Source organism: Bufo gargarizans, chromosome 6 (assembly GCF_014858855.1).
Source record: "Bufo gargarizans isolate SCDJY-AF-19 chromosome 6, ASM1485885v1, whole genome shotgun sequence".
In the NCBI taxonomy this organism is placed as follows: Eukaryota; Metazoa; Chordata; class Amphibia; order Anura; family Bufonidae; genus Bufo; species Bufo gargarizans.
Window position 1 is genome coordinate 58,472,327 of NC_058085.1, and position 21,035 is coordinate 58,493,361.

The window sequence follows — 21,035 nt, forward strand, 5'->3', positions numbered from 1 at the left end:
TGCTAGTGTCCTCCAGCCTGGGCTAGCAAAAACCCTGAACTCCCTAAGATGGTGAAGTGGGGAGATAGGAGCAGTCTGCTCGCACAGAACCTGGATGGACAAGAAGACACAAACAACCGAACTAGCAATGACACTTATCTCTGAGCGCAGGAACTGACAGCCAACCTTCTCTCCAAGCTTCCCAGACCAGAATGAACAGTATAATCCGCTCAGGGCACTGGGCAGTGTGCTATTTAAACTAAAGACCCCACCCAGTGCACCTGAGAGAGGCGGATCCAGCACGGCTCCAAAGCAATCACTAAACTCGTGCTGCTATCCTGGCTGACCTCCACACATCGTCAGAGAGGGGCATGACAGGAACAAGGAGATATTTGGTTGTCACCACCAAAGTTTTCTGCTGATTACTAAGCAACCAGCTCCTTCTCCCACTCAGAGCCATCCATTTTGCTAATCTACAAATTTCCAGTAGTAGCTGCCAGGCAGTTTTATTCCAAAGCATGTTGGTCATGTGGATATTTCTAGTTTATGCTATTTTCTGAAAAAGTTATTACATTCTTTTAAAGGGGTTTTCTGGGACTCAGCTGGTCATGCACTCCGACCTCAGTTACTCGTATCTTGACCATAGAAAACAAATTCTAATATGCATACCATCTCAAAGTTGCATGGATGAGCTGCTCAGGATCCCAGACCCATGGTGCTCCTCTTCTAAAAATCCTGCTTATGCCAACATCACGTCCTTTATCAGATTTCGGGTCTGGTCGATGGACATGAGGGGTGCTGTGGAGCCAAAACGATTCCCCTCCCTGGCTCATGCGCAAATATCTGAATAGACCTCATAGGTGCCATCACCAGGGATAAGAATATCTGAAATTTACCAGCCTGATCCTTCTTTTCCTCAAAATCTGCCATTGAAAGGAAATGAGTATACCCACATACACATTAGGTGGTCTCCAGGGTTCAAAATCGTTTGGTTTTGATGCCAGAGGCGTTTTACAAGATTTTGATATTGATAGTCTATGGCTATGCTCAGGATAGGTCATCAATATCTGATCGGTGGGATATGATTTCTGGCACTCCCACCGATCAGCTGTTTAAAGACCTGTGCTCCGGTGAGTGCTGTGGTCTCTGTCTATGCCAGTAATGTATAGATCCGATAAACAAGAACACACATGTACATAAATCAAAAAATATTTGATTATTTAGTCACATAAAGGACAAAAAAGTAGACAAGTAGTAAGTATAATGAGTAACAGAAGTAATGTGGCGGCACTGCAGATCAGCTCCCCACCTAGAATGCACAAAGTGGATCTATCCCCTAAGCGCATGTCACCTGCTAGCCTGAGTGAGCCTAATGGCTACATCGAGATAAGTTATCTCATCCACAGGCCAGAGGAAAACGTGGCCTTGAGTGATAATACAGGTGTTACCATGCCAGCCGCATCATGAGTGTAAATGGACGCAGTGTGTGGATAGCATATCCACAACAACGGACTTAGTTAAATGCCACATGCATCCAGCACATAAAGAGTCATAGCTGGCATGTAAAACACATATAAAATAAAATAGAGAGGAACCAACCTTGGGACCTGTGGGTGAGATAACTTATCTCGATGTAGCCATTAGGCTCACTCAGGCTAGCAGCGCTTAGGGCAGGCATCCTCAAACAGCGGCCCTCCAGATGTTGTAAAACTACAACTCCCACAATGCCCTGCTGTAGGCTGATACCTCTAGGCTGTTCGGGCATGCTGGGAATTGTAGTTTTGCAACAGCTGGAGGGCCGCAGTTTGAGGATGCCTGGCTTAGGGGATAGATCCACTTTGTGCATCCTAGGTGGGGAGCTGGTCTGCAGTGCCACCACATTACTGCTGTTACTCATTCAGGGGCGTAGCGTGGGGGGGGCCGGAGGGGCCGTTGCCCCGGGCGCCAAATTGCAGGGGGCGCCAGGCATCCGAAATTTCAATGAGGGCTACGGGAGCCTATGGCTCCCGTCCCCTCCGTTATGCCCCATAGGCTTCAGGCCACTAGGCCTGAAGCCTATAAGGCAGTAGAGGCGAGCGACGCAGGACTCGGTCACGATAACCTCACTGTGACCTCCTGCGTCGGGTCTCGCGAGATGACGCGATGACGCGGCGCAGGAAGGCACAGTGAGGCGTTCGTGACCGCCTGCGGCGGGAACAAGCAGGGATGGAGATAGGTAAGTATTTTTTTTTTATGTTAACTTACCTAATTGCAGAGGCTCTGGCGGCAGTATGGGGGGTGGGAAAGGAGAGGAGAAGAGAGGACTGGAGCAGAAAGGCTTCACAGGCATTGGCACAGCAATAAGAGGGGCGATTATATTAGCAAAGAGGGGGGCCAGTACATTAATAACAGAGGGGCCAGTACATTAATAACAGAGGGGCCAGTACATTAATAACAGAGGGGCCAGTACATTAATAACAGAGGGGCCAGTACATTAATAACAGAGGGGCCAGTACATTAATAACAAAGAGGGGGACATTATATTAGCAAAGAGGGGGGCCAGTACATTTAATAATAAAAAGGGGGCCATTATATTAATAATAAAGAGGGGGCCAGTACATTATTAATAAAAAGGGGGCCATTATATTAATAATAAAGAGGGGGCCAGTACATTATTAATAAAAAGGGGGCCATTATATTAATAATAAAGAGGGGGCCAGTACATTATTATTATTAATGTAATGACCCCCTCTTCATTATTAATATAATGGCCCCCTCTTTATTATTAATGTAATGGCCCCCTCTTTATTATTAATGTAATGCCCCCTCTTTATTATTAATATAATGGCCCCCTCTTTATTATTAATGTAATGGCCCCCTCTTTATTATTAATGTAATGGCCCCCTCTTTATTATTAATATAATGGCCCCCTCTTTATTATTAATGTAATGGCCCCTCTTTATTATTAATGTAATGGCCCCTCTTTATTATTAATGTAATGGCCCCTCTTTATTATTAATATAATGGCCCCTCTTTATTATTAATGTAATGCCCCCTCTTTATTATTAATATAATGGCCCCCTCTTTATTATTAATGTAATGGCCCCTCTTTATTATTAATGTAATGGCCCCTCTTTATTATTAATGTAATGGCCCCTCTTTATTATTAATATAATGGCCCCTCTTTATTATTAATGTAATGGCCCCTCTTTATTATTAATGTAATGGCCCCTCTTTATTATTAATGTAATGGCCCCTCTTCATTATTAATATAATGACCCCATCTTTGTTATGAATGTAATGACCCCCTCTTTATTATTAATGTAATGACCCCCTCTTTGTTATTAATGTAATGACCCCCTCTTTGCTAATATAATGGCCCCCTCTTTGTTATTAAAGAGGGGGCCAGTACATTAATAATAAAGAGGGGGCCATTATAATATACAGGGGGAATGAAAGCTATCTGTCTGGCTCTAGCTCAGTATTGGGGGGCAGCAGGATGACAGTGTTGAAGGAAGGAGAGCATGATAGTAAAGTGAGGAACCTAAATTTTTTTCGGTGAAACTCTGCAGAGACGAGAAGCGGCTGAAAGAAGTTATCATGGCGGTCTTATCTCTGAATGAAGACGTCGAGGAGAGTCTACATCACAGGAGACGTCACTGGATGTAACAGGTATGGTGCGGTATTCTACTGTAATAATAATGTCCATCCACATATCTGTTTCATGGTAGGGTTGGGGGAGAAGATTGAGAATTTGGCCCATACTGCCGCATTCTGGCCCCAGACTTCAGGTCACACTGTACGTGTTCAGAATTCTGGGGCCTCACACCCATCTACTACATTATCTGTACTCAGAGAGTTATCTCTGTGTTATCTGAGGTGTAACATAGGACTGCTAGTGATCTACTACAGTATCTGTTAAAAGTGGCGTGCCTGGGGTAGGCGCGGGGGGGGGGGGGTGCAATTTTTGGCTTGCCCCGGGTGCTGGCAACCCACGCTACGCCACTGTACTCATTATACTTACTACTTGTCTACTTTTTTGTCCTTTATGTGACTAATTAATAAAATATTTTTTGATTTATGTACATGTGTGTTCTTGTTTATCGGATCTATTGAGTTGGTGCTCACATATGATTTTCTCATTTTATTGAGAAGTATTTTGGTTATAATATGCCAGTACTGTCCCAACAAGAGCAAAAAACAATAACCCCATAGAAAAATGAGAAAACACTCATATAAAATATATAGTTTATTAAGACACAGAATAAATATACAATGACATAAAGGCACAAGGTAAAGAGGATGGGACGTGTAGCGGGACAGTGAACCCCCACCCTCACATATACCAAACTAACAAGGAAAAGATGCCATAAAACACTGGGTGTAGAACCGCATAATAATGGGGGAACTGTAAATTCACCCAGAGTGACATATAAACATATGTATTACGCAAATATACAAGATCAAAAAAAATATGCCAGTACTGTTACATGCATTGGTCACAGGGACAAATGGGCTTGGGCCACAATACAGCCACTATCAGATGTACAGTACTGTGCTTAGTAAGCTGTGGGGTGGCCTCTTCCAAGTGTGAGTGGTGTAAAAAAATTGCAAATGTTTTCCCAAATAATCCCATAAAGTGGCAAAAGTCCAGTTTTGTACCTTTTTGAATCCAGAATTCTGGCATGCATTATGTCATGTATTCCCCCATTACATTCTGTTTTTAGTCTGACCATCGTTATTGGCTTACTAATGGTCCACCAAGACTAACTGATGGATTAACCCTTTGAGGACCAAGGAAGGGACGTGTTTGTCCCATGTTTTTAATTGCCTGTATCATCTGAACTTAAAATACATTTTTTTTTTGGTTTAAGCCAAAATATTAGTTCTTATCAACAAATTGATCTAGCTTTATTTATTGTATAAATACATTCTTAAAGGGAAAAAAATATAATTATTTTCATATTGATGACGGTAATCTTATGGTTCTCAAAGGGTTAAACAAGGTGGTGTTTTCAGACAACAAAATTACACTTGTCATTAAATGGGTATTGCAACCAGATGTTTTTATAACCTATCCCTTGGATGGGTGATAAATGCTAGATTGGTTGAGATCCTTCTGCTAGGACTCCATTAGTCGTCAAAAGGGGCGCCACCCTTCCCATGTTCCCACCAGTCGCAAGGCCTTATCTATCAGATATCTGAGTGAAGGAGTGGCCAAGCATGCTCAGTTCGACTCCACAGAAAATGTACGACATGGATGGAAACAGCCAAGTTCTGTTCTCAGCTGAATGCGTCAGTGCCCTAAATGATGAACTGAGCAGCAGGTTACCTTACCTGCCCCATTCAAATGCCTTCTAGCTGTACTTTATTCACAATCTATATGTGGACATATTATAGAGATGAGGATATTTCATATTTTGAAATTCGTTCACGCTTCGTTTACTGGTAAAAGGTGAATTGCGTTATGGATTCCGTTACCATGGACCATAACCCAATACGATGACAGAATGCATAACTGAATGCCTTTAGAGGCATTCCATTAGGCATTCCGTCATAATAGAAGATCTGTTTCGTTTCCATTATGCAGGGGAATCGATAACGCAATTCACCTTTTACCAGTAAACGAAGCGTGAACAAATTTCATAACCTGAAATTCGCTCATCTCTAATTATAATGTCATTTTTTAATTTTCGTTTTTACAAAAAATGGGTGTGCGGTTTTCTTGATATCATTTTTCGAGGTACTCAATGTATTCTACTTTCAATTCTGTCTCTTCAACGTATTCTTTGTTTGGACTTTTTAGCACAATAGACAGTCTTGTTTAAAGGGGTTTTCCAACATTTTAAAACTAATGACCTATCCACTGGTTGGTCATCAGTATCTGATCAGTCGGGGTCCGACACCCGGGACCCCTGCTAATCAGCTGTTTGAGAAGGCACCGGCGAGCACAGTAGTGTCACGGCCTTCTCTAGCTTTTCCTAGGCCAGTGACAACACGTTCATCGATCACGTGGCCTAGGTGCTGCTCAGTCCCCTAGAAGTGAATGGGGCTGAGCTGCGATACCAAGTACAGCCACTATACAATGTACAGCGCTGTGCTTGGTAAAATGCGAGAAGACAATGGTGCACACAGAAGCGCAGGCGCCTTCTCAAAACAGCTGATCAGCGGGGTTCCCAGGTGTCGGACCCTCACTGATCCGATACTGATGACCTACCCAGAGGATAGGTCATCAGTATTAAAATGTCTGAAAACCCTTTTAACTCGCTCTGTCAGGCTATCATTGTGAACCCCCTGTAATGACTCAATTAGAGCATCACACATTGCGTTAATCAATGCGCTGCTCTTGTGGAGACCTTTATCTAGGCCTATCAAGAGAACAATAGAACAATCATACTGTTTTCCCAATTCTACACCTACCATTATGATGGGAATTAACCTTCAGATACCATCTTTCCCTCACAGCAGCAGTAAACTGACTATGGATTATCTTATCTACTGTATATAGGAGGTCTTATCATTTGTGCTGACTGCTACTAAAGGACAATGCTTCATATTTAATTTTTAATGGCATAGTCCAGGCAAACATTCTAAAAACAATTGTTTTTTACGCATATTGACGTTTAAAAATGACTCTTTTTGACAGCAGTGCCCTTTCAATCAAGAAATAAGTTAGAAAGATTTTTTTTAGCATTCCAGAGACATGTATTTCTTATTAGGCTACTGTATGCGACACACGTTAGTAATGCTATGAAAATGCAGGAATGCTAAAATAAAATGTGGAAAAAAAGGCAATTTTTCCATTCATTTTCTTTTAATATAGGAATATGAATCATAGTTTTATATGTCCTTTCATAACACTCTATAAAGAATGTGGATTTGTACCTCCTCATATTATCACCTGGTACACACGTCCCTATTAGATTTCAGGTTTACAGCATGCCCTCCCCGGCTGGCTTGCATTCATTCTCAGGTCCAAAATACATTACGAGAAACACACTCGACTGTGTTTTATTGGCACTTTTCAGCACGTCTCGGATGGTTGAAATCACTTGGCCTTTGACTCTGTGCCTCCCAGCCTACCCAAGGCATGGGTAAACAGCTTAATAAAAGGCATCCTGTCATGTCTTATTACTTAACAATAGCATCATTATCCAAGGTAGATGCAAAAGCCACCGCATTTTAATTAAATGAATTTGCGAGTCTACAAGTGGGAGAAAAACTAACACAGGGCGAACAGTACCTTAATGTATATGTGCATTTGTATATCTATTTTTGCATGAACATAGACAGTCAGCTCACATTATTTTCCTTGGCTACACAGAGGACAAAGAAATGATTTGTGTTGATATTCATCACATTGCTTTCAATGCATGAAGAAATAATAAGAAGGGCTATGATTAGTATTATTATTACTTAATGTGGCAAGACTAAATATAGTGAAATGCCGGTAAGAGAAACACCCAGTAAGGGATCACAAAGTCCCACACTGGTACCTGCCCTCCCGTTTATAGGATCACTACTATTTGGCAATATTTTAAAAAAGTAAGCAATAAATTCTATACAGTGTGGCTGGTCATCGATTCCTTTGCCACAGGATGACTTGGCCATACACTCATATGATCACTGCAGTCAAGCCCTGGTCTCAGCAGTCTTGTCCTATTCATACCAGCATCACCAGGGTCAATGATAAGCTGCAGCACTCACATGGGTGTTCGGCATGTCATTACTGCAGCAGACTAAACCACCAAAGCAGTGAGGGCAAGTCATTGTTTATATATATATATATATATATATATATATACAGTACAGACCAAAAGTTTGGACACACATTCTCATTCAAAAAGTTTTCTTTATTTTCATGACTATGAAAATTGTAGATTCACACTGAAGGCATCAAAACTATAAATTAACACATGTGGAATTATATACATAACAAAAAAATGTGAAACAACTGAAAATATGTCATATTCTAGGTTCTTCAAAGTAGCCACCTTTTTCTTTGATTACTGCTTTGCACACTCTTGGCATTCTCTTGATGAGCTTCAAGAGGTAGTCACCTGAAATGGTTTTCCAACAGTCTTGAAGGAGTTCCCAGAGATGCTTAGCTCTTGTTGGCCCTTTTGCCTTCACTCTGCGGTCCAGCTCACCCCAAACCATCTTGATTGGGTTCAGGTCTGGTGACTGTGGAGGCCAGGTCATGGTCATGGTCAAATAGCCCTTACACAGCCTGGAGGTGTGTTTGGGGTCATTGTCCTGTTGAAAAATAAATGATGGTCCAACTAAACGCAAACCTGATGGAATAGCATGCCACTGCAAGATGCTGTGGTAGCCATGCTGGTTCAGTATGCCTTCAATTTTGAATAAATCCCCAACAGTGTCACCAGCAAAGCACCCCCACACCATCACACCTCCTCCTCCATGCTTCACGGTGGGAACCAGGCATGTAGAGTCCATCCGTTGACCTTTTCTGCGTCGCACAAAGACACAGTGGTTGGAACCAAAGAGCTCAAATTTGGACTCATCAGACCAAAGCACAGATTTCCACTGGTCTAATGTCCATTCCTTGTGTTCTTTAGCCCAAACAAGTCTCTTCTGCTTGTTGCCTGTCCTTAGCAGTGGTTTCCTAGCAGATATTCTACCATGAAGGCCTGATTCACACAGTCTCCTCTTAACAGTTGTTCTAGAGATGTGTCTGCTGCTAGAACTCTGTGTGGCATTGACCTGGTCTCTAATCTGAGCTGATGTTAACCTGCGATTTCTGAGGCTGGTGACTTGGATGAACTTATCCTCCGCAGCAGAGGTGACTCTTGGTCTTCCTTTCATGGGGCGGTCCGCATGTGAGCCAGTTTCTTTGTAGCGCTTGATGGTTTTTGTGACTGCACTTGGGGACACTTTCAAAGTTTTCCCAATTTTTCGGACTGACTGACCTTCATTTCTTAAAGTAATGATGGCCACTCGTTTTTCTTTACTTAGCTCCTTTTTTCTTGCCATAATACAAATTCTAACAGTCTATTCAGTAGGACTATCAGCTGTGTATCCACCTGACTTCTCCACAACGCAACTGATGGTCCCAACCCCATTTATAAGGCAAGAAATCCCACTTATTAAACCTGACAGGGCACACCTGTGAAGTGAAAACCATTTCAGGTGACTACCTCTTGGAGCTCATCAAGAGAATGCCAAGAGTGTGCAAAGCAGTAATCAAAGCAAAAGGTGGCTACTTTGAAGAACCTAGAATTTGACATATTTTCAGTTGTTTCACACTTTTTTGTTATGTATATAAGTTTTGATGCCTTCAGTGTGAATCTACAATTTTCATAGTCATGAAAATAAAGAAAACTCTTTGAATGAGAAGGTGTGTCCAAACTTTTGGTCTGTACTGTATATATATATATATATATATATACACACACACACCATGTTTTTCACCCTATAAGATGCACCGGTCCATAAGACGCACCTAGATTTCTAGATTTTAAAGGAGGATAATAAGAAAAAAAAAATTCATTAGACCTCAGCTCACAGCCCCAATCAGACCCCCAATGTTAATCAGACCCACAATCAGACCTCAGATAAGAGCTCCAATATAAATAAGACCTCAGTTCAAATCCCCATATTAACTAGAAAGTAATGTGGAAAGGATTGGACAACGGCACAAAGGTTTGTTAGAAATTCAAAGGGATTAGGAGCATGCAAAGAGGCATCTCCCAAAAAAAGAGATCCAGCTCACCAGCACCACCTATTGGAAGTGGCCCCTTATGAGTAACGATCTAACTTTCCAAAAAGCCTTGGGATTTGACGAGGAAATATATGCAGGCCAGAGATCCATCCATAGGCAGCTGTTTTGGGGAAGTTGTAGCTCATCAATATGGAGTAGGATTCTGGCTGGATGAGTGCGATCACTTGGAAGTGGCTTAGGCAGGGTGCTGAATCTCCTTAAACAGACCAATTCTGTATAGAAAATTACTGCAAGTACTCTATGGTATGGAGACTTATTGTCAATGCTCCATGGGAAATGAATGGGCAAAGAGGTATCTTGCAAGAAAGAGAACCATCTTGCCAGTGCCACCTACTGGAATCAGAGGTAAAGGGGCAGGGAAAGGGGGCGTGGTTATCCTGACTTGAAGCGAGGAGGCCGCTTGACCTCAAACTCTGCTTTTACAGAGCGCGTGCAGGGGATTAAAGTTCGTTTTTCAATATTTTGGTGCATCTGGCCGGAGGAAGAAAAGGATCTTTAGGAACATACTGCTGGCTACTTTAAGGTTTGCTGGTGGTTTGGGAGGCCTTTTTTAGGTGACAGGTACCCTTTAAAGTAAGAAGCCTGGGAACGCGAGATCACCCATAATGCCATGCAGCCAGCCAACCGCAGATTGACATCCCCTGTGATCAGGGGCGTAACTACCATAGTGGGGGCCCAGTTGGGATCATCTCCTCTTCTACTGGTGGGGGGGGGGGGGGTGGGAACTTGGTCAGGACTCTACCCTCTAAAGTAACTTTTAGCAAATGAGACAGTGGAAAAAATGGTCCAAGGGTCATTGAAAGAGGTTTAGGCGGAAACTCTTCTGTTCTGTGTGGGGCGGCCTGGGTGATCCTTGCTATGGGGCCCTTACTTCTCTTTGTACGCCACTGCCTGAGATGTCACAGCCCTATAAAACCCTCATCACACGTGGTCTCTGCCATTGTACTGTGAGCTGAGCATAGGGACAGACGTGGCAAGCGCTTATGCACTAGGGACAGTGTTGCTGAAAATGATTAATAGAAGAATATTGGAAAGGGAGAGTGCAGGGAGAGTACAGGAAAACTGCAGGGAGAGTACAGGAAAACTGCAGGGAGAGTGCAGGAAGAGTACAGGAAAACTGCAGGGAGAGTGCAGGGAGAGTACAGAAAAACTGTAGGGAGAGTGCAGGGAGAGTACAGGAAAACTGCAGGGGGAGTACAGGAAAACTGCAGGGAGAGTACAGGAAAACTGCAGGGAGAGTGCAGGGAGAGTACAGGAAAACTGCAGGGAGAGTACAGGAAAACTGCAGGGAGAGTACAGGAAAACTGCAGGGAGAGTGCAGGGAGAGTACAGGAAAACTGCAGGGAGAGTACATGAAAACTGCAGGGAGAGTACAGGAAAACTGCAGGGAGAGTGCAGGAGACTGCAGGGAGCGTGCAGGGAGACTTAATCTGCATCAGTTTTATTTGCTTTTTCCTATATTTACCTATTACTACATCAGACGTAAATGTAATGAAATACCAATAAGATGGAAGCCTTCATTATTCCAGTGCCAGCAAGCCAATCAATACCATCCAGTCTGCACCCCTTAGAGGGGGGCAAGTCTTAATGATGACCCTCCTCATCTTTTGCTGGCCTTACTTTTTCAAAATTATCCTTCGAAGTCTCCATGTCCTAGAAAAGTCAGCAAGATGCAGAGAGAGAAGTTTAATGTTCCTGATATTTTCATATGGTGCTCAAATAATACAGCCATACAGTAGTCAAATAATATTTTTATATGGTGCTCTGATAGTTCCACTATATAGTAGTGAAATAATATTTTCATATGGTACTCAAATAATACGATACGGTACAATAATGCCATTATACAATAATATTGAAACTGACTCCTCAAATTCTACTGCAAATGTAATGTAATGTCCAATAAATGTAATGTCCAACTCCAAATAATATCACTGAAAAAAGTCTGGTGGTCACTGTGTAAAGCTGGGTTACTGGGACATAGCCTGGGGTACAGAGTGGGCAGGAAAGATGGGAAAATATATTTATAAGGAGATGAGCTCAAGTCTTGTTGCTTTTGAATAACATTTTTGGTGCAATAGTTTTGCTATTGTACAAAGCTCATCTTTAAAATACTGTAAGATAACATTTTAGAAAAGTTTTTCTGGTCTCCATGTGTAATCTGAATATAGTTGTCTTCTGGCTGGCTTTGGGTTTTGAGTTCAGTGTCTTTTGTCTCCCCCCCCCCCCCCCCCCCCCAAGATTAGATATACATAGACATTTAAACCCAATATTCATAGAAAATAGTTTTGTTAGAATTTTTGTGCAGACAGCACAAATGGTAAGACCTCCTACATAGATAGATAATAGCAGTTTACTGTTGCTATGGGGAGGGGGATAATGTTATCTGCTAGTATAATAGTAGCTGTATAATTGGGAGAACAGTATGACATCTTTATTGTTCTTTTGATAGGACTAGATAAAGATGACCACAGAAGAGCACTGCATTCATTAGTGTAATGTGTGATGTTCTATTTGAGTGACACTTCCCCCTTCTGGTCGCATTGATGGTATGACTGAAAGAGTTAATTGAGGATGTTTCCTGTGCTAAGTCTAAACAAAAAAAAGTAGGTAAAGAGCCAGGTAGATTACATGGAGGGACCTAAAAAATTATAACCAGAAAGCCATCCAACTGGTTTTGTAAAAAAAAAAAAAAAAGTGCATAAAATATTTACTAGAGATGAGTGAAAAGATCCTAAAATTCGTAAATTTGGCCTGAATTTTCCAGGTCAAATTGCATTTTTTGTGTGATTTGTATTGGAAGAATAAAGAGAGGGAGAGAGAGGAGAGGGGGTGAGATTGAGCTTTTTGGCAGTCTTCAGGGTTGCCAACCGTCAGTAAATTCCTGACACTACATTAAACACACGTATATCATATCAGTACATAGATCACCTATAGTATAATTTTTATGATTTTTCTTGTTTTTCGGGGATTTTGATAAATTGGCCGGAAAAAAAAAATCAGGTTGACAACTGTGGTATTATTAATAATCCAGTTTAAATATAGTATTGCATGCACCTCAAAGGAGGATTACTGAAATGCTGCCTACATGAAAACTGGCTTACGTACAGGAGGATAATTACGATGGTGCCAGGTCTACACTGCCATGCAAGAGAAAGAATTTTATTTATTTATTTTTAACCACACAAAAGGTTTTTCACCTTCCCTGCCACTTTCAAAGACAATGCAGAAATCTGTTAGCGTTTTTTTTCCCCCTTCAGACAGATGGATACATGACGCCTTTTGACTATTTATATGTAATACCTTTGCCTTGTATGTAGTAGATGGTAGATAGCCTGATTTAACTGCTTATCGCAGTCCACGCATAGGCACAGAATATCTCTTAGCTGATTGTAAGATCGCCCCAGGTTCCATGCTAATAAAAAGCAGCTGTACCATACCTTGTAAGGAATAAATCATCTGTGCAGACCACAGTGATCTTCAGCACTGACCACAAACCACAGGAACATGTGTGTGATCATACATTAAAACTGTACAACAGTCATTCCACAAACCGCACATTACAGAGAGCAGGGAAAGGCTATGTAAATACGGTATAGTTATGAAAATCAAGGTCCAGACAGACCAGGAGAGAACATTTCTCCCTCTGTTTATGTAGAAATAGATAAGGTTGTAAACACCCAAAATGTATTGTTCATTACTGATGCCGTAAAATTTTCGGATTCCTTAATTTTATTATCTATGTCACTATATTACACGGTCTATAATGTGGGACAGGAAAAAAATAGCCTATACCTGTATATATATTCTTAGGTCTTATATTTAGCTAGCAGTGTTTCCACAATGTTCCTAATTCCGCCCCATTCCGCTGCCCTGCTCTCCTAGTCAGGCACGAGCGCCACCTTATTGATCTTCCCAATCCTACTCGGTGGTTTGGACCCAATGCTCCTCCTCTTCCACAGTGGGCCTGGCCGATAAAAATGTGTTCTTCTTCTACAGACCTCATCCTGTGCTTCTCTGCCAGGCCTGCTCTCGTCACACGTAGGGTGCTCGTGCCTCCTGGCTCTTGAGGGACCTTAATTCTTCCTCAGCATATGGTTGGCTGTCTCTGGGAATATAAGGCAGCTTCCCGAGCGATGGGATGCCTGAGCTTTGTGTTGTCTAGCTTGCCTAATTCCAAATGAAGGTGTGCTGTTCCTGTTTGTCTGCCTGTTTGCCGACCATTACCTGGTTACCGATTCTGACCCTCTGCTGCCTGACTTGACTATTGCCAGTTTACCATACTGACTGTTTGCTGCCTGCTCAGACCTCGGATTAGTTTCACAGATTCATACCAACTCTGTCTGGCCTGACCTCTGCCTTCAACTGTATCAGTGAGGGCTCCAGCAACAATCAGATGGTTATCAACTATCCCATGGATAGGGGATAACTTATAATCTTATCACAACCCCTTTAAATGTTTTTATTCACACATTACTCATGTATTCACAAACGGTACAAATACACTAAACAAAAATATAAACGCATCGCTTTTATGTACGTCAGCAAGGGAGTGGCGTAGATTTAAGCAAGTCACATGGCCAGAGACTGGCATCTACATAACGTCCAAAACGCCAGTTTTAATAAATCACCCCCTAAATGTTTACTATTTGGACATGACCACAGAGTGACAAATTAGACATGTAATAACTTTTCAAAATAAAAAGTGTCTTAAAGGAATACTCCAGGCAAAACCGGTACTCTGTATTATGCCTAGTGCAGGGCGTGAGGGGGAGGGGGGGGGGGGGCAGGACTCAGGGATTCAAAGGATATCAAGAGATGTACTGTTCCTGCTGGTCCTTTAATTCTTCTCCATTCCACCACTGCCTATGCTTAAAGTTATCTGTTTTCTAAATAAAAAGAGAAACCAATGCTTTAAAAAAAATAAAAAATAAAACCTCTTCAACCACTTAACAGTCCTATAAAAGTATTCCAGTCCTCTGCCAGTCTCGTTTTTAAAATCTGTCAACATTTGCATACAGTAGTGGCACATTACTGCTGCAGCCAAGCACTAACCTCAGTCGGCATACGCCATACATACTGACATCATGGCACAATAAATAAAAAAGCAGTGCTGCACACTGATGTCAGTAGTACACTACTTGCCTTTTCAGTACCCACCGATCCTGCTAAACATACTGTCGTCTGCTAAAATTCTGCTATACTTATATACTGCTGCTATTAATACTATACTGCTATACATACTATTCTGCTGCTACAAATACTATACCGCTGCTATACGTTTATACTGTTGCTATACATACTATATTGCTTCTATACAACTACACTGTTGCTATAAATACTATATTGCTGCTATACATACTGTCCTACTACTTTACTGCAGCTAGAAATACTACTGTATACTGCTGCTATACTACTATAAGGCCTCTTGCACACGAACGGGCCGCAATGCACGAACACCGACCGTGGGGCAGCCTCAGAGGTTCGCGGACCCATTAAAGTGAATGCGCCCATTTTGCTAAAAGATAGGACATGTTCTATCTTTTTGCGAAATGGAAGTACGGGCCAAAACCCCACAGAAGCACTCCGTAGTGCTTCCGTAGGGTTCCGTTCCGTGCTTCCATCCTGCACCATCCGCATCTCCGGATTTGCGGACCCATTGAAGTGAATGGGTCCGCATCCGTGAAGCGGAATGCCCACGGAATGGTGCCTGTATATTGCGGATCCGCAAATGCTCTCCGCAATACGGCAACGGGCAGCACATGTTCGTGTGCAGGAGGCCTAATGCTGGTATGTTATTATGCTGCTTCAGTACTGGTGCTATAAATGCTACACTGCAGCTATATTGTACTGGTGTTTTGCATACTCTACTGCTGCTATACTGCTATAATACTGCTATATTACCAGTGTATGCATTTGCTAAACTACTATACTCTGATATTCTAGTACAATGCTGCTGCAGTATATTACTATACTACTGCTATACTTTCACTGTATGCAGTTGTTATACTACTATACTGCTTTTATAAATGTTACTGTATACTGCTGTTATGCTACTATAATGCTGCTATATTACTGTGCAGCTGCAATACTACTATACTGCTGCTATATATACTATACTGTTATATGACTATAGCACTGCTGCTATACTACTATAATACTGTTATATGACTATAGCACTGCTTCTATACTACTATAATACTGTTATATGACTATAGCACTGCTGCTATACTACTATAATACTGTTATATGACTATAGCACTGCTTCTATACTACTATAATACTGTTATATGACTATAGCACTGCTTCTATACTACTATAATACTGTTATATGACTATAGCACTGCTGCTATACTACTATAATACTGTTATATGACTATACCACTGCTGCTATACTACTATAATACTGTTATATGACTATAGCACTGCTTCTATACTACTATAATACTGTTATATGACTATAGCACTGCTGCTATACTACTATAATACTGTTATATGACTATAGCACTGCTTCTATACTACTATAATACTGTTATATGACTATAGCACTGCTTCAATACTACTATAATACTGTTATATGACTATAGCACTGCTGCTATACTACTATAATACTGTTATATGACTATACCACTGCTGCTATACTACTATAATACTGTTATATGACTATAGCACTGCTTCTATACTACTATAATACTGTTATATGACTATACCACTGCTGCTATACTACTATAATACTGTTATATGACTATAGCACTGCTGCTATACTACTATAATACTGTTATATGACTATACCACTGCTGCTATACTACTATAATACTGTTATATGACTATAGCACTGCTTCTATACTACTATAATACTGTTATATGACTATAGCACTGCTGCTATACTACTATAATACTGTTATATGACTATACCACTGCTTCTATACTACTATAATACTGTTATATGACTATAGCACTGCTTCTATACTACTATAATACTGTTATATGACTATACCACTGCTGCTATACTACTATAATACTGTTATATGACTATAGCACTGCTTCAATACTACTATAATACTGTTATATGACTATAGCACTGCTTCTATACTACTATAATACTGTTATATGACTATACCACTGCTGCTATACTACTATAATACTGTTATATGACTATAGCACTGCTTCAATACTACTATAATACTGTTATATGACTATAGCACTGCTGCTATACTACTATAATACTGTTATATGACTATAGCACTGCTTCTATACTACTATAATACTGTTATATGACTATAGCACTGCTGCTATACTACTATAATACTGTTATATGACTATAGCACTGCTTCTATACTACTATAATACTGTTATATGACTATAGCACTGCTTCTATACTACTATAATACTGTTATATGACTATACCACTGCTGCTATACTACTATAATACTGTTATATGACTATAGCACTGCTTCAATACTACTATAATACTGTTATATGACTATAGCACTGCTTCAATACTACTATAATACTGTTATATGACTATAGCACTGCTTCTATACTACTATAATACTGTTATATGACTATACCACTGCTGCTATACTACTATAATACTGTTATATGACTATAGCACTGCTTCAATACTACTATAATACTGTTATATGACTATAGCACTGCTTCTATACTACTATAATACTGTTATATGACTATACCACTGCTGCTATACTACTATAATACTGTTATATGACTATAGCACTGCTGCTATACTACTATAATACTGTTCTATGACTATAGCACTGCTGCTATACTACTATAATACTGTTATATGACTATAGCACTGCTTCTATACTACTATAATACTGTTATATGACTATACCACTGCTGCTATACTACTATAATACTGTTATATGACTATAGCACTGCTGCTATACTACTATACAGGTAATTGCATATTTAATCATTTGTCACGTTTTGCAGCAAACCGATGAAATTTGGCGTGAAATTAGATGGATCATGGATGCTCTTCAGTATGCTAGATATAAACAGCCCGTAGCCGGATTGTCAATCACAAAATTTCTCGACCTCACAGAAGAACAAAATCTGAAAAAAAACAATTCCACATCTTCTCACCTAGACTGTCTGCCATCCCCTTCACCATCACCAGAGCTGCATGGGAGGAAGACCACAAGTGGTAAGATTTCTGTCAGGCATGGGTATTAGTGGTGTTCCTTCCTCATAGTCTCCATTATTGCTATTTGTAATTCTACAGGTGAAACTTAAAAAATTAGAATATTGTGCAAAAGGCCAATTGCAGAGTAATGCAACTTAAAAGGAATTGCATTAATGCAGCTTAAAATTAGAATTTTGTGAAAAGGTTGAATATTCTAGGCTCAAAGTGTCACCCTCTAGTCAGCTAATTACTCCATACCCCCTGAGCAAAGGGGACCTGAGATTGTGACTTTGGGGTTTCATAAGCTGTAAGCCATAATCATCCAAATTATACCAAATAAAGGCTTGAAATATCTTGCTTTGCATGTAATGAGTCTATCTCATATGTTAGTTTCACCTTTTAAGTTGCATTACTGAAAAAAATGAACTTTGCACAATATTCAAATTTTTCGAGTTTCACCTGTACATACAGTGTAGTACTCTATTCATATTCACTATTCAGTGCATGAAGGCCTTATGAGTGAGATGATGTAAGCACTGTGAACTTTAAGCTGGAACTCATTGTGTATTGACTTGATCGCAAGCTTGTTGTGGGCTTGTGCTCATACACAGAAGCCAATGCGAATAGACTGAGCTCCAGTAAAAGGAGCAAAGCAGAAACTTTGATTTGGGTTTGAACAGTAGATCTCAGTCTCTCTCACACGTCTGAGCTGGAGGAACTGGAAATAAATAGCAGGTAATCATTCCACAAAGGTAATGACTTTTGTACCATTCAATGGACCTCAAATGGAATTTAGCTTTAACAGTGTAAAGTGCGAGAATGTCCAGTAGCTTTTAGCTTAGCCTTATGGATATTTCCTTGGAATTTATTTTGAATGAGTTATGATATTGCTCCTTGGTCTGAAATACTTGCACCTCTTCTGCTACCAGTTCACTAGCCCCTTCTGGATGTAAAATGAAATTCAGGAGTAATTTTGTTATTTTTTGGCAAATAATATGTTGTTGCTTTTATGTGCTCCAGGATCACAGACTAGTGAGTGGATGTGTGTGGATTTGCCACTGGTGCTGCCATTGTGAAGGTTCTTCTACATTGTGCGCCCTCATGTCTAACCATACGAGGTGCAGAGGTAGCAGTCCCATTGTCATCCTGGTGCCCTCTGCCTCATAAGAAGACACCACTTCTTATAAATGGTACTTTGTAGGTTACAGATTTTTCATTGCAGCCCAGAAGTTTTAAGCTAATACCCCCTGTCCATGCTTCCGAACTGAAAATTGCCATCCCAAAGAAAGCACGTTAAAAATAGTGACAAAATAAAAGGGAGCACACACTTGGCTGATGTAAACCCTATCACATATATTCTGGATGGGAAGTATTACATTAGCCATTGTCATAGCTGATACATCTTTGGCAGTAGCCCAGGCTAGATTGTGGCTAGATTTAGCCTGAGCTAGAGCAGGTTTAAGTGAGGACTACCAATACCTGCAGCTCTTACTTCAACCTATGCTTGAAATAACACCAAATGCTTGAAATAACTTCTTTATTAACTTCAACTTTTCTTCATATATAACACTGCTGCCTTTCTCAGCAGATAGTTCATGTACATAACATGTGTTGAAAAGATATCACAAAATGGCGGTATGCATAAGATGGTGGTTCAACTCTCCAATCTTGTCATTCAACATAAAATAGTGAATATATTTCTCTCTAGAGTATCTGTACTCTCACTTCAAGTTATTTAAGCACTTTATGATCTCTCTGAGAAGTATATCTCAGGTCTAACTAATAGTTCACTTGCTGACTTTGGTTGCAATTTGCAATATGCAGTTATCAGTAACTATTTGCAGATTTGTTGAGCATGATCTGGAATGTTTGTATGCAATTTGGATTGCAATATGGAATTTGAATTTGGATTGTGAACTTTGTAGCTTGCAATTGGTGGAACTGTAAGTAAACATACATATAACTGGTTCAGTATACAGTTATAATCACTATATTAACAGTTGGAACATTATATAACTGTTTTAAATACCTATTTTGGCCTCTCTGCTTCCATAAAACACAGCTCTTAGTGGAGTGAATGTCTGTTCAGTTTCTCTCTCTGGTGAATAATAATTTCTAGCAGCTCCTACTAGGGAATTTCCCACACAGGCTGTGTGTGAGACTGTCTGTGATTGGCCAAGACTCCTGCTATGTGTGAGGCTGGCTGTGATTGGTCAAGAATCCTGCTCAGCAACAGTAGTTTATCTCTGTGCTTTCTGTTGTTTCTGCTGTGTCATTGAGCTTACCTCACATCCATATAATGATTCTTAATTATTAGGCATATTATCTTTTCTGCTTCTGTGAACACAGTATATATAACAGTTATAAGACATCCAAACATGAAGTCACTGCAAATAACACACACAAAAATAGGAATTGTATTAAGGTTATTGGCAGGTCTAGCTGTATAAACATATAAGCTATGTTAGCAACCTAGGACAGGTCTTAGCTGGCCAGCTACAGAAGATGTGCCCTATAAAAAAATAAAATAAAAATACTTGACTCATCTGATCCCAGTGCCACCTTCCCAGCACCGCTGACCCATTCCTGTCTGCTTCTGGTCCCAGATAGACTGCTGTGGTCAATCATTGGCCTCAGTGGTCACATGTAATTGAACAGCAGGCCATCATTACAGTGATGTTTCATTCAAGCAGCTGTGACCACCAAGGCAAGTGATTGGTTGCAGCAGTCATGGAAAAAAGCTACTTCTGGTCCATCTGGATACCAAAAGATTGTAGGACATATCTTCCGACCTCTGAGGTTGGCAGCTCTTATGCCAGATAACCCGTTAAAACCCCCTAGTTTTTAAATAATGCATTATGGTCATTAAGGTAAGACCACACAAAGTGAACTCACGCAGCTGAGATGCTGTTTGGTGCAGTTTTCACATTGGTTGTTAAAGGGCATCTGTCAGCAGTTTTGTCCCTATGATACTGGCTGACCTGTTACATGAGCACTTGGCAGCTGAAGGCATCTGTTTTGGTCACATGTTCATGTATGTCCGCATTGCTTAGAAAAAATTATGTTTTAATATATGCAAATAAGCTCCTGGGAGCAACAGGGGCATTGCCATTACTCGTAGAGCTTCTGCTCTCTCTGCAACTGCTGTGCCCTCTGCACTTTGATTGACAGGACCAGGCATAA

The 21,035-nt window shown here is 40.6% G+C and overlaps 1 protein-coding gene across 1 annotated transcript in view; it reads left to right on the forward strand.

The window, feature by feature from the left end:
* Positions 1-21,035, forward strand: part of ANKFN1 (ankyrin repeat and fibronectin type III domain containing 1) — a 475,518-nt gene that overhangs the window by 389,170 nt on the left and 65,313 nt on the right. Inside the window, exon 16 of the mRNA XM_044299903.1 lies at positions 17,660-17,873. Within this exon, the coding sequence (XP_044155838.1) occupies positions 17,660-17,873 (214 nt within the window). The remainder of the gene's footprint in view (positions 1-17,659; positions 17,874-21,035) is intronic.